This window comes from Bufo gargarizans, chromosome 2 (assembly GCF_014858855.1).
Source record: "Bufo gargarizans isolate SCDJY-AF-19 chromosome 2, ASM1485885v1, whole genome shotgun sequence".
Lineage (NCBI taxonomy): Eukaryota > Metazoa > Chordata > Amphibia > Anura > Bufonidae > Bufo > Bufo gargarizans.
In genome coordinates, this window is record NC_058081.1 from 59,966,367 (window position 1) to 59,980,326 (window position 13,960).

General features: G+C 42.5%; 1 protein-coding gene across 1 annotated transcript in view; it reads left to right on the forward strand.

The window, feature by feature from the left end:
- The first annotated feature begins 13,510 nt into the window (after positions 1 to 13,510).
- BIN3 (bridging integrator 3) overlaps positions 13,511 to 13,960 on the forward strand; it is a 53,042-nt gene continuing 52,592 nt past the window's right edge. The window contains exon 1 of the mRNA XM_044282968.1: positions 13,511 to 13,628. Within this exon, the coding sequence (XP_044138903.1) occupies positions 13,621 to 13,628 (8 nt within the window). The 5' untranslated portion in view covers positions 13,511 to 13,620. The remainder of the gene's footprint in view (positions 13,629 to 13,960) is intronic.

Sequence of the window (13,960 nt, forward strand, 5' to 3'; positions counted from 1 at the left end):
AATATACTATTATAAAAAAAAATCCAAACAAGCAAAAAAACTTCACCCTAGGCTAAAAATATTGCCTGTGCTGTAAAGCATATATAAGGCGCTAAATGCAAGTATAAGAGCAATTTAATAACCGTAATCAGTCAGAAGCTTTAGGGACAATGGGCTCATTTAAAGGGGAACAGCACCTACTGTGCTTTTATGAATGGAGGAAATCAAGAAGCACTGGAGGAAATATTAATTCTTATTCCCTGAGTAATGTAAAATAAAAATCAGACATTATATAGTATAGAGACAATACCTTACTAACAAAGCCAGAACCAGCCCTGTACCTCACATGGATCCAGAGATCTCCCCATTCATTGCTTCAATTGCTCTGCTTTTCTTTTCTGCTGCAGCTCTCTCCCTATCACAGCTCAGGAGGTATGTCCTTTCTGCTGCAGCTCTCTCCCTATCACAGCTCAGGAGGTATGTTCTTTCTGCTGCAGCTCTCTCACAATCACAGCTCAGGAGGTATGTCCTTTCTGCTGCAGCTCTCTCCCTATCACAGCTCAGGAGGTATGTCCTTTCTGCTGCAGCTCTCTCCCTATCACAGCTCCGGAGGTATGTCCTTTCTGCTGCAGCTCTCTCCCTATCACAGCTCAGGAGGTGTGTCCTGTCTGCTGCAGCTCTCTCCCTATCACAGCTCAGGAGGTATGTCCATTCTGCTGCAGCTCTCTCCCTATAACTGTCACAGCTTCCAACAGTATTTACAGCTGGTGGCAGTTGAAGGATGGAACTGAGCACGTGTGACCACCTCAGTGAAGTGGACAGAGAGAAAAGGAAAAACAGCAGGTGGCGGTATACAGATATATTTTATTGAATAGCTCAGTAGCAAATACACAAGCATTCAGATCCAGGTGCTGGTTGGAAAAATGTAGAATATGTTTTTGTGGAACAGCGCCTTTAATGTAGTCTGCATGGATGCAGGATATCCATACCATAACGCTTTAGGGCTTAGGAAGACCCACCCATGACTTGTGTTCTCCCCCATCGTTATGAGGGGGAATGGAGGTGAAAAACCCTTGCTTCACCACATTTTTATCTTGTGAGTCAGATTATACTGTATGAATTTTGTACGAATAGGCAAGGGCCAGGCAGCAGACCTGGACCACAGGACCCCCACTTATTCTGTGCGGGATCGCTTTCTGCTGGTCTGACTAGCTCCATCCTGAGAGATCATTCCATCATCTTGAGCTCATGTATGTAAGCCCTGCAACAACACGGCATATTGCTGCACAGATGAAGGAAAGGAAGGTGCAAACAGCTTTTCTGGCACGCTGTTCCATTTTTCCAAATAAATGACCCTATATGTCCATAATTAGATTTTCAATAAATTTGAAAGTAGATTAGCACTCTGACCGGTAAGACTACTCCAGAATGTCCACCTATCTTTATAGGTTTTCCTAATTCGCACAGAAATTCCCACAACTAGCAATCCCTTAAGGCTCTGCTTACATTAGGCTCATGGCTTCTGTTCTTAAGGGAGCCAAGAATGCTAAGCTGGATCTGTCACAACAAGAATATCGCTGCAGATGACACTAATTTTGATGTTAAAAAATGGATACATGATGGAGGTTTGGTGACCACTGCCTCACGTATTTTCAAACGTGAGATCCGATAATATCTTTGTAGGTCTGTAAGAAATGGATAAGTCTGTAAAGACTATAACTGGCAGCTGGTTCAGTGCAGCAGGCTGTGATGAAGCCCTGTTGTCATTGATGGGCTGACTTGGATGTCATGAGGAGTTTGGCTTGCAGGTAGATTACCTTTACTATTGGAGCTCGCCCACTTGAAAGAACTGTTATTAAGACGTAGGCACTTTATTCATTCTCTACCTAGCTCTTTATATCTATGGATACTGCCCTTTCTATAACTTCAGCACTTACCTGTGTTATCATTCTTCTCCCGGTGAGATCAGAGGTGGCATATTTGCTGTGGATTTCAGCTGCAGGTTCAGCAAATCTGCAGCAGTTTACAGTACCATCCATGTGGATGGGGTTCTAAAAAACTGCATCCACATGGAGAGAAATAATTTCACTTGGGAGAATGAGCAGACTGAGGATTTTCAAATCACGTAGAGAAATCTCAGCCTTTCAATGTATAGGAGTTGAACTTGCCGCACAATTCACATGTAACACACATGAGAAGCCGTGCTGCCATTGGTGTGGCCGGTGGTTTAAAGCCTCGACCGTGACAAGAAAGGACATGTTCTTTCTTGGTGTGGTGTCTGGACAGATGTCGCTTGAAGCTGCGGCGGGTGCCCTTTCGCAGTTTAGCTCCATTCAACAGCGGTAAACCGTGAGCAGATCCAAGGCTTTCAAACGGAAAAAACCGCTATAAACACCGCAACGGTTTCTGCTGCGGACTACGCTGAGGATTTTGCAAAGGCACTTCTGACATTTATATTGGGGGTACTGCCTGATGTGTACATCCACCGGAAAGCTTGGTATACATTTCCCATAGACTCCCATGTTAAAAAATCGTGTGCGGCATATGTATTTTTAACAGGATAGGTCTGTATAGAAAAGTGTAGTCAACTATAGTTTTCTATACAGAAAACATTATATATATATATATATGCACACATACTGAGGGGTTAGTGACACACCAAGTATATGCACGTCATGTGAACAGAACTGAATCCATTCTTCCATTAAAAAAAAAACAAAAAAAAACTTAAAGGCTATGTATGCCCTAGGGGGTATTTTTTCTGATTTCATTTTACTAATTTTGGCCTAAAAATATTTTTCTTCAATTGGTCTTTATTAAAAATGTTCTGTCGTTTCTGAGATACAGGGGTTTAAAAACTCAGTCTGTTTGCAAGCTGTCAGTCTGTTTTCTTTGGATCCCGCTCACTTCGACCTCCTATCCTCATTATAGATGAATCCTTATCAAATTGATAAGAATACAGCTTAAATAAGTGTTTATGAGGTCAGGTGATCCGCGATAACAACTCTACGCGAGCCATCAGATGAGATTTAAAGAAAACAGTCACAGTTTGCAGACTGATTTTTTTAACTCCTGTATCTCAGAAACAGCTGAACATTTTTAATAAAGACCAATTGAAAAAGTGATTTTTTGGCCAATATGAGTAAATGCAACCATAAAAAAATGCCCCCAACTGTGTACATAGATTTTAAAGCACCCACTGTTCGGCAGCTATGAAGCTAGTTACACACTCACCCCGGCTTCCTAGAAATGCATAGCTTCTGCTCTCTCCTCCCTCTTCTTCTCAGGTTTACACTGGGTTCATTGCTGTGTCTAATCTATCGAAGCCTGAGGGTGAAAAGCTACAAACGTTAGATTGATTTTGAGATTTACCATTGTGTTTTTAATATAGTGTCCTAAGGGAAATCTGTGCATGGAGCAATGACTGTACACCTGCTTTAAGTGGTGCTTGCACAGATATCTTGACTACTGTTCCTATCCGCTAGCACTTCTAGATGTGGCAGGTGGAATGTATATGTACCTGTGATACTGAAGTACACATTGCTCTATATAGTCAGGGAATATTTAGCGATATCAGTGAAGGGGCATTGCACGCATGTAACTATCTACAAAGGGGGTAAAACAGTATGGGATATGAAGGGGGCAGCATTTCCACTCCCATTCCTGCCCTTTTATCTGCTGGTGCTGTTACATGGCTGGGAACTGATGTGATGCACTTTATAGTGGTGTCAGGACTGCGGATAATGAACATGCCGCATTGTATAATGCACTGCGTACCTCTCTACTCCCCACGCGACTACATGGTACGGATCATATTTGCCACTGCTTTCATGTGCGCACTAAATGTTCATAATCACGGAGGGGGAACTGCTGCTTTTGTGGGGATATTTTCCAAAAAATGGCGGCTGTTTTAATACACGCTTTTTTTTTGTATAAAATTGTAAAAAAGTGAAAGCAGATGTCCTATATATTTTGTGGCTGTTTATATTCCCAGAGAGATTTCTATGTACCTTATAATAAGGTGAATAAATATATATACATATATAGATAGCTATATATTTCCAGGAACCAGCGGCTTACCTTGATCTTAGGCAGTGGAACCTGCAATGCAAACCTTCTGCCTGGGAGACATACTGTGCTGCCGGTACGTCTGCCAGATCCCACGTTTTTTGCTCCCTCTGTAACGTGGACGTGTCAGGCTGATATATAAAAGCATTTCAACTGAAGACTGGTAAAATTTTCATCTCTATGCATGTGTCCCGTTGTCTTTATTCAGTGTGGTGCTTGATGGCCGAATGATGCTTGACGGCTGTATGAGGGCAAAAATATTACATATCAAATATAAAGATTTACCAAAACTGCATGAATGACACTCTGGTGTATAATAGTTTGCAACGAGTCAGATTTATAAGGAATTACATGTAATATACACTACCGTCTAATCACTTATAACCTTCATCTGCGTTAAAAAAGTGAGGAACTTAAAAAGTGATTAGAAGGGGTCTTCCAGGACCCCGGATTAAAAGGGGTTGTGCAAGAATGGGGTACAGATCCGTATGTCCGATCTGCAAAAAAAAATAGGATAGATTTATAAGGTCTAGGGGCTCATGCACACTAATTAATTTTTTTTCCTGTTTCCGCTGCGTTTATTTTACAGGTCCGTATAAGGAACCATTAACTTCAGTGGGTCCACCAAAAAATTTGGAAATGACTCTGTGTGCATTCCGTATGTCCGCATGTCTGTTCCACCCAAAAATAGAACACGTCCTATTCTTATTCATTTTGCGGACAAGGACAGGCATTTTTACAATGGATCCGCAAAAAAAAGCGGATGCAATACGGCAGTCACACGTGATGTCATCCGTATTTTTTACGGATCCGTGTGCATGAGCCTGAAGTTAGTTGAGGTCTGATATATATTGGGGGACATCCATCAAAGATCGTCATTTTACGCAGGTGTCTTTGATATCCTTTGCTCCACCTGAGGGCTCATACACACGACAGTTTGTATTTTGCGGTCCGCAAAACACGGATCCGCAAAAAAAATAAATGGATGACATCCGTGTTGCATGCGTTTTTATTGCGGATCCATTGTAACAATGCTTGTCCTTGTCCGCAAAACGGACAAGAATAGAACATGTTCTATTTTTTTACACAATGGACTTGCAGAAATACGGATATGGAACGCGCACAGCGTCATTTCCTTTTTTTTTTTTTTGTGGACCCATTAAAGTGAATGATTCCGCATACGGGCTGCAAAAAAAAAAAAACGGAACGGATACGGAAAGAAAATACGATCGCCTGCATGAGCCCTGAGGATGCGCTTAATTCATGAGAAGGCACACTGCCCCGACCCCCCTCACTCCCCTTTTTCAGAAAGTGCCATAGACAACGCACAAAAGCCAAATGCATCTAAATTTGGGAGCAGCGGCAATCAAAAAGTTGCAAACCGCGTACTTGCAATTTTTTTTACACCAGTTTCTGGCATGAGGGGGGGGGGGGGGTCATAATAAATGACCCTCGTTGTGTCTTATCTCTGCAAGTCGTGGCATTACACTAATCTTCTGTTTGGACAGGGCAGACATATGGGTCCTAGCACAGTAAAATACTGTGATTCCGGCCTTACAAAGGAATCCGCCAAATCTGGTAATAAAATCCACAATTGTTTCTCATCTAAAACAAAACATACATTCTCGCAGATTGCCAACGTTCGGTAAACGATTTACATGATCGCAGGACCAGACGCAGATTCCAGGTTTATGATTGGCTGGGCATCATGCAGCGAAAGTGAGGTAAACAGATCAGAGTTACCATGGCAACAGAAGCAAACGGCACAAGAAGAGAACTCGAATAATTAACATTTGTGTCTAGAATGTGTAGAAGATGTGTGCATGGGAATGTGAGCAGGTGCATAGCTGGAAAAACGGAGAGCGCGGGATCAGAGACGTTACAATGTCAGAAACCTAAATGATATCCTATGCGGGCACAATGACGGAGAAGGAAGGTCTGGTAAAGTGCGCCTCCCTGTTCTCAATGGGGTTGTGTCCTGTAAGGCAGATCCGGGTGACACCACTGCTGACGTAATGAAGTAATGCGGCGTCCATCCACAGGGTACGGACAGGCCACAATTGGTTGGTGGAAAGGGGGTTGGAGGGACGGGCGAGTGACCCTAGGGGACGAAGGTGACACTGGAGAAGGGGGCAAGCAAGACACAATATACCGAGTGTGCCCACACAGGGACTAATATAAGGACAGCAAGTAAAAAAAGAGTCAGTAAGGGCTCATGCACACGACCCCAAAATACGGATACCCTCCCTGTTGCATCCAAAAAAAATTTGCGGACCCACTGGAGGTACAAATATAATAAGGTTATAATGGAAAATAACGGAATCCATAAGACGGAAATTTGATCCGTCATAATAGAGGTCTATGGGCACGCATAACGGACTGTCGACAGGACTTTGCTTTCCGTCCTGCATAACGGATCTGTTATGCTTGCCCATAGACTTCTATTAGGCTAGATTCACACGACCGTATGTGTTTTGCGGTCCACAAATTGATGATCCGCAAAAAAAAAAAAAAAGATGACATCCGCATGGCATTTTATTTCAGATCCATTGTAACAATGCTTATTCTTGTCCTCAAAACGGACAACTAGGACATGTTCTATCTCTTTTGCGGGGCTACGGAATGGACGTACGGATGCAGACAGCAATTTTTGCGGACCATGGAAATAAATAGGTCCGCATCCTAGCCGCAAAAAAAATGGGACGGACACAGAAACAAAATACATTCGTGTGAATGTAGCCTTATGACGGATCAAAACAGAATGCCTCTTAAAGGTTTCCGTTTTGATTTCCGTCTTATGGATTCCGTTATAACGGAAAACAATAACGGAATGCATAACGGTGATCTGAACCCGGCCTAATTGTGCCTGATTTAGTCTAATTTCTCTAATTTTAGACTGTCTCATTTTTTTAGGAGCATTTACTAATGAAAGTGCGCCTGTTTTGGAGGCATTTGCGCCTCATTGAACAATTTTCAGTTTTAGACTAATTCTGGTTGTGTTGTTTTTTTTTTTTTTTTTGGACCTATTTATGTAGGTAAGGCTTTTTTACACATGAATTAGGTGTAAAAAAATTCTAATTTTGACTGCGCTCCAGGGGTGGCGTAGTTCTCTTGGTTCGCTTTGTGTTTTGTTGTACCATGGTGATGGATCATGTGATGAGCGTAGTGACGTCATCAAAGGTCCTATTGCTCACAGATGAAGACAGAAGAGATGCCGGCTGCGCGAACAAGTGGATTTAGGTGAGTTTAATTATTATTATCATTTTTTTTAACCCCTCCAGCCCTATTTTACTATGCATTCTGTATTCAGAATGCTATTATTTTCCCTTATAACCATGTTATAAGGGGAAATAATAATGATCGGGTCTCCATCCGGATCGTATCCGAGCAACTGTGCGTGAAAATCGCACCACATCCGCACTTGCTTGCGATTTTCACGCAACCCCATTCATTTCTATGGGGCCTGCGTTCTCGTGAAAAACGCACAAAGAGGAGCATGCTGCGATTTTCATGCAACGCACAAGTGATGCGTGAAAATCACCGCACGTGTGCACAGCCCCATAGAAATGAATGGGTCAGGATTCAGTGTGGGTGCAATGCGTTCAAATGTATTCATTCAGAATGTATTGTACTGAATTGAAACAGGGATCAAACCCTGAAAAGGTGAAGTCCCACAGTGGGACAAATATAAAAAGTGAAAAAAAGTGTTTTTTTATAATAAACAAATTAAAAGTTTCAAGTAAAAACCCTTTTTCAAGTCCTTTTCTAAAATAAAGTAAAAAATAAACTGTAAAAAATAGGGAAAAAAGGGGACATATTAAGTATTGCCACGTCCGTGTATTGACCGGCTCTATAAAAATATCACATGAACTAACCCCTCAGATGAACACCGTCAGAAAAATAAAATAAAAATTGTGCTAAAAAAGACATTTTTTTGTCGCTTTACATCACTAAAACTGCAACACCAAGCGATCAAAAAGGAGTATGCCCCCCAAAATAGAACCAATCTAACCGTCATCTCACCCTGCAAAAAATGATACCCTACCTAAGACATTCGCCCAAAAAATAAAAAGACTATGGCTCAGACTATGGAGACACTAAAACATGATTTTTTTTTGTTTCAAAAATGCTTTTATCCTGTTAAATGTTACAAAAAAATTAAAGTAGACATATTAGGTATCTCCGCGTCCGTAACAACATGCTCTATAAAATACTACATGACCTAACCCCTCAGATGAACACCATAAAAAATAAAATAAAACGGTGTCAAAAAAGCCATTTTTTTGTTACCTTACATCACATAAAGTATAATATCAAGCGATCAAAAAGTCATACGCACCCCAAAATAGTACCAATCAAACCGTCATCTTATCCCGCAAAAAATGAGACCCTACTTAAGATAATCACCCAAAAAATATATAAAAATATGGCTTTCAGACTATGGAGACACTAAAACATGATGAAAGCATTGAACCTGCACTGAATCCGGACCTATTCATTTATATGGGGCTGTGCACATGAGCAGTGATTTTTACGCATCACTTGTGCATTGCGTGAAAATCGCAGCATGCTCTATTTTGTGCGTTTTTCACGCAATGCAGGCTCCATAGAAGTGAATGGGGCTGCGTGAAAATCGCAAGCAAGTGCGGATGCGGTGCGATTTTCACGCATGGTTGCTAGGAGTTGATCGGGATGGAGACCCGATCATTATTATTTTCCCTTATAACATGGTTATAAGTGAAAATAATAGCATTCTTAATACAGAATGCATAGTACAATAGCGCTGGAGGGGTTAAAAAAATATATATTTAACTCCACCTCATCCACTTGTTCGCGCAGCTCAGCTTCTCTTCTGTCTTTTTCTTTGCTGTCCAGGAGGAAAAGGACCTGTGGTGACGTCACTGCGCTCATCACATGGTCCATCAACATGGTGATGGATCATGTGACGGACCATCTGATGAGTGCAGTGACGTCACCACAGGTCCTTTTCCTCAAAGAAGAGAAGAAGGGCTGCGCGAACAAGCGGATTAAAGGGGTTCTGCAGTTTGTTTAAACTGATGATCTATCCTCTGGATAGATCATCAGCATCTGACCTGCGGGGGTCTGACGCCCTGGACCCCCACCGATCAGCTGTTTGAGAGGGCAGCAGCGCCACAGCCTTCTCACTGTTTACCACCGGCCGAGTGACGTCACGACTAGTATCCACTGGCTTGGGCGGGGCTAAGCTCCATTCAAGTGAACAGAGCTTAGCCGTGCCCAGGCCAGTGATACTAGTCGTGATGTCACTGGGCCGGCGGTAAACAGTGAGAAGGCTGCAGTGCTCTCGGAGCGTCGCTGCCTTCTCAAACAACTGTTCAGCAGGGGTCCCAGGTGTTGGACCCCGCCGGTCAGATGCTGATGAACTATCCAGAGGATAGATCATCAGTTTAAACAAAGTGCAGAACCCCTTTAAGGTGAGTTAAATTTTATTTTTTAACCCCTCCATCACTATTTTACTAAGCATTCTGTATGAAGAATGCTATTATTTTCCCTTATAACCATGTTATAAGGGAAAATAATAAAATCTACAGAACACCTAACCCAAACCTGAACTTTTGTGAAAAAGTCAGGGTTCGGGTCTGGGTACCAAACATGCCGATTTGTCTCACACGCGTGCAAAACTCATTAAAATGCTTTGCACTCGCGAGGGAAAAAAATCACACATGTTCCCGTAACGCACCCGCATTTTTTCCTGCAACGCCCGTGTGAACCTAGCCTTATTGTGTAAAACTTAAATAAATTTAAAAAAGTACGGTATACATATTAAGTATCGCCGCGTCCGTAAGAACCTGCTATATAAAAATATCACATGACCTTACGCCTCAGGTGAACACCGTCAAAAAATAAAAAGTGTGTCAAAAAAGCCAAGTGTAATACCAAGCCATCAAAAAGTCATACGTACCCTAAAATAGTACCAATCAAACCATCATCTCATACCAAAAAAAATAAGCCCCTACATAAGACAGTCGCCCAAAAAATAAAAATAGACTATGGCTTTCAGAATATGGAGACGCTAATAAAATGCTTTAATTTGTAAAACTGAAACAACCTGCTCTATAAAAATTCCACATGATCTAACCTGTCAGATGAATGTTGTAAATAACAAAAAATAATAATGGCGCCAAAACCGCAATTTTTTGTTACCTTGCCTCACAAAAAGTGTCATATAGAGCAACCAAAAATCATATGTACCCTAAAATAGTACCAACAAAACTGCCACCTTATCCTGTAGTTTCCAAAATGGGGTCATTTGGAGTTTCTACTCTAGGGGCACATCAGGGGGTCTTCAAATGTGACATGGCAGCTTAAAATTATACCACTGAAATCTCCTTTCCAAAAACCACATGGCGTGCCTTTCTTTTTGTGCAATGCCATGTGCCCGTACAGCAGTTTACGACCACATATGGGGTGTTTCTGTAAACTACATGATTGTCACGACGGGCGTGCACTCAGACTCACAGATAACCCACCAACCAGGCTCTGGGAGAGAGACAGGGGAAGGGTCACCTCCTAGCTAATCCCTGACCTCTTTTCCTGCACTGCTCAGCCCACATTCAGACCTTAAAGGTAGGTATGATGTGTCCCCGTGCCTGGGCTGAAAAAAAACGAAATTCCCTGAGATGGTGAAGAGGGGAAATAGGAGCAGCCTGCTCGCACAGAACCTGGATGGGAGAGATGACACAAAACAACCAAACTAGAAATCACACTTATCTTTCTGAGCTGGAACAGCCAACCTTCCTTCCAAGACCACAATGATTCCTATAATCCGCTCAGAGCACTGGACTGGTGTGCTATTTAAACTAATGACCCCACCCAGTGCACCTGATGAGAGGCGGATCCAGCACGGCTCCAAAACAAACACTAAACTCGTGCTGCTATCCTGGCCGACATCCGCACATCGTCAGAGTGGGGCATGACAAGGATCAGGGCAATAAATATTGAGTTTTGTTTGGTTGTTAACCCTTGCTTTGTTAGTGGAAATAAATTGATTAAAATGGAAAATCTGCCAAAAAAAGTGAAATTCTGAAATTTCATCTCCATTATTTCTTGAGGAACACCTAAAGGGTTAACAAAGTTTGTCAAATCAGTTTTGAATACCTTGAGGGGTGTAGTTTCTAAAATTGGGGTCATTTTGGGTGGTTTATATTATGTAACCCACCTTTGAACTGGTCCTTAAAAGGTGGGTTTGGGAAATTTTCTGAAAAATTTCACGATTTGCTTCTAAATTTCTAAGCTTTCTAACGTCCCCAAAAATAAAATAGCATTCACAAAATGATCCAAACATGAAGTAGACAAATGGGGAATGTAAAGTAATAACTATTTTTGGAGTTAGTACTATCTATTATAAAAGTAGAGAAATTGAAATTTGCTAAAAATGAAATTTTTTGACTCAGTTTTCATGAAGTACAATATGTGACGAGAAAACAATCTCAGAATGGCTTGGATAAGTAAAAGCGTTTTAAAGTTATCACCACATAAAATGACACATGTCACATCAGTATGCCATCCGTTTTTTTTTTTTGCGGATCAATTGTAACAATGCCTAAAACGGACAAGAATAGGACATGTTCTATTTTTTTTGCGGGGCTACGGAACGGACATACGGATAAGGACAGCACACGGTGTGCTGTCCGCATTTTTTTGCGGAGCCATTGAAATGAATGGGTCCACATCCTATCCGCAAAAAAAACGTAACGGACACGGAAACAAACATTGTTCGTGTGCATGTAGCCTAAGGGGTAGTGTGAATAAATTGACTACTGGGTGTTACCATTCTCCTTGTGAAAAGGGTGTGTCCCTGCACAGTCTGACAGTGTCCAATCATCTGGAACAGTATCAGACCGTGTAAGGACACATCCTACGGACAAGAGCAATGGTAACGCCCAGTTATCAAAGCATTCATCCATTTCCAGAAGGAATAACACTGCACAGGGGACGGAGCCGTGTAGTTCCAGGGTTGGACCTCCGCCGATCACCTGTGGATGGTCTATCCTGAGGTTAGGCCATAGATGGTACAACCCTAAAATACCCCTTTAAGTTGGTGTCAAACATAGGTTTTTGGAGCCTTTTATAGGCAAAAACGCCTTCTCCCTATGTTACACAGAAGCCTATGGGAAATATTAAATACTGGACAGACTTTTTTTGCAATCTTTTTTTACTCTTCAGGTGCGTTTTTAGGGGTCAAAATGAATTTTTGGGGAAATCACTGTGTGCTCCAGGTCTGGCTTTTGTCCCGTAGACATCAATTGTTTTTTTCCCCCTGCTTGAAAAAAAAAAAAAAGATCCCCATATTACTCTTCAGAGGAAGTGATATTACAGGGGGCACATACTGTCCTATAAAAAATAAAAAAGCAAGGCATTAAAAAACACCAGAAAAATCAACAGCGTACAATATATGCTTCAAAAACCGCACGATTATAAAATGATGGTGTGTCGCTAGTATGTGCCCTCTGGGACCCCCTCATATCCTCAGCATGAAAGGGGAAGGGGGGGTGCAGAGCTGGTTTAGCGCTACGTCTAACTGGCGCTGCAGTTCCCTTGCAGGAAAAACGTAGGTGGGGATGCAGCCCCTTCATTCTCAGGACTGGTGGGGGCGTCTCAGAAGTTGGACCTCCCCTATTCATCATAAGGTGACGCCATATTTTTGAATACACTAATTCTTTGCGAAAAATAAATCAGCTAATAGGAGCATCACTGACTCTGGAGGACCGAGCACATTCCTGAGAAGCCCATTGATTGGGCAGCACGGTGGCTCAGTGGTTAGCACTGGTGTCTTGCAGGGCTGGGGTCCTAGGTTCAAATCCGAACAAGGACAACATCTGCATGGAGTTTGTATGTTCTCCCTGTGCTTGTGTGGGGTTCTCCAGTTTCTCCGGTTTCCTCCCACACTCCAAAGACAGACTGATAGGGAGCTTAGATTGTGAGCCCCATTGGGGACTGCGTGGTGCTAATGTCTGTAAAGCACTGTGGAATATGTCAGCGATAAATAATTGACTTCAATAGGCACAGGTGTAATACTGCACTCCACCTGTGGGGGCGCTGCTACCAGTCTCACATATTATATTCTCAGTACCAACACCCCTGTGATTTGCTCATCTTTGAGGAGCCCTCATGTCGGAAGACAAGGACCCTCCTGAACAGTCAGGCTGGTGTAATAGAAGCTACTCTGGCTTATTTAATGAAACTTGCTGTTTCAAAAGGGTAATTTTATGAGAAACTATGAGTGTGTTCAGACGACGCTACGCCTGAACACACTCATTAGAAACACGACGCCACTAGGTCCGCGCGCATTCCTCTATGCTGAGAATTCCCGCCTTCAGAGCAACGCATGCGCACTTGCCGCATGACAGTCACTATGGAAACGCTTACCTGCAGCCGCGGCAAAAACCACGCCCTCTTTACGTTGCGTCATTTCCGTCCTGAGAGTTACTAGAAATGTCAACTTCCTAGAGACCGACACAAACCCGGAAGTTGCAGAAGGTAAACAACGAGAAGGAGGAAAGAAACCGGGAACGTCCGTAGATCCCGGGGAAGATGAGCTGGTGAGTGCTGCGGGCGCCTGCTGTGCTTGTGTGTGACGTGTGCCTGCCAGGAGGGCTGTGTCATACCTCTCATGTACCTGCAGCAGACAGGTGTCTTTTTTTTATGACACCCCATTGGGGTATTGAGTGCCTAGGCCGGCCAACCCCTTATTATTTTCCTAAACTTCTAGTAGCAATAACAGAGGAACAGCATAACAAAAAAACATAAATGATCCAGAATAATATTTTGCCAAAGAAATATGGGGCCAATAGATGGGGTGGCTGTATTTGTGTCAAGGGTTAAAATTTCACTGCAGGGCGTGACAAGGATTTAAAGGGATTGTCCAACATCC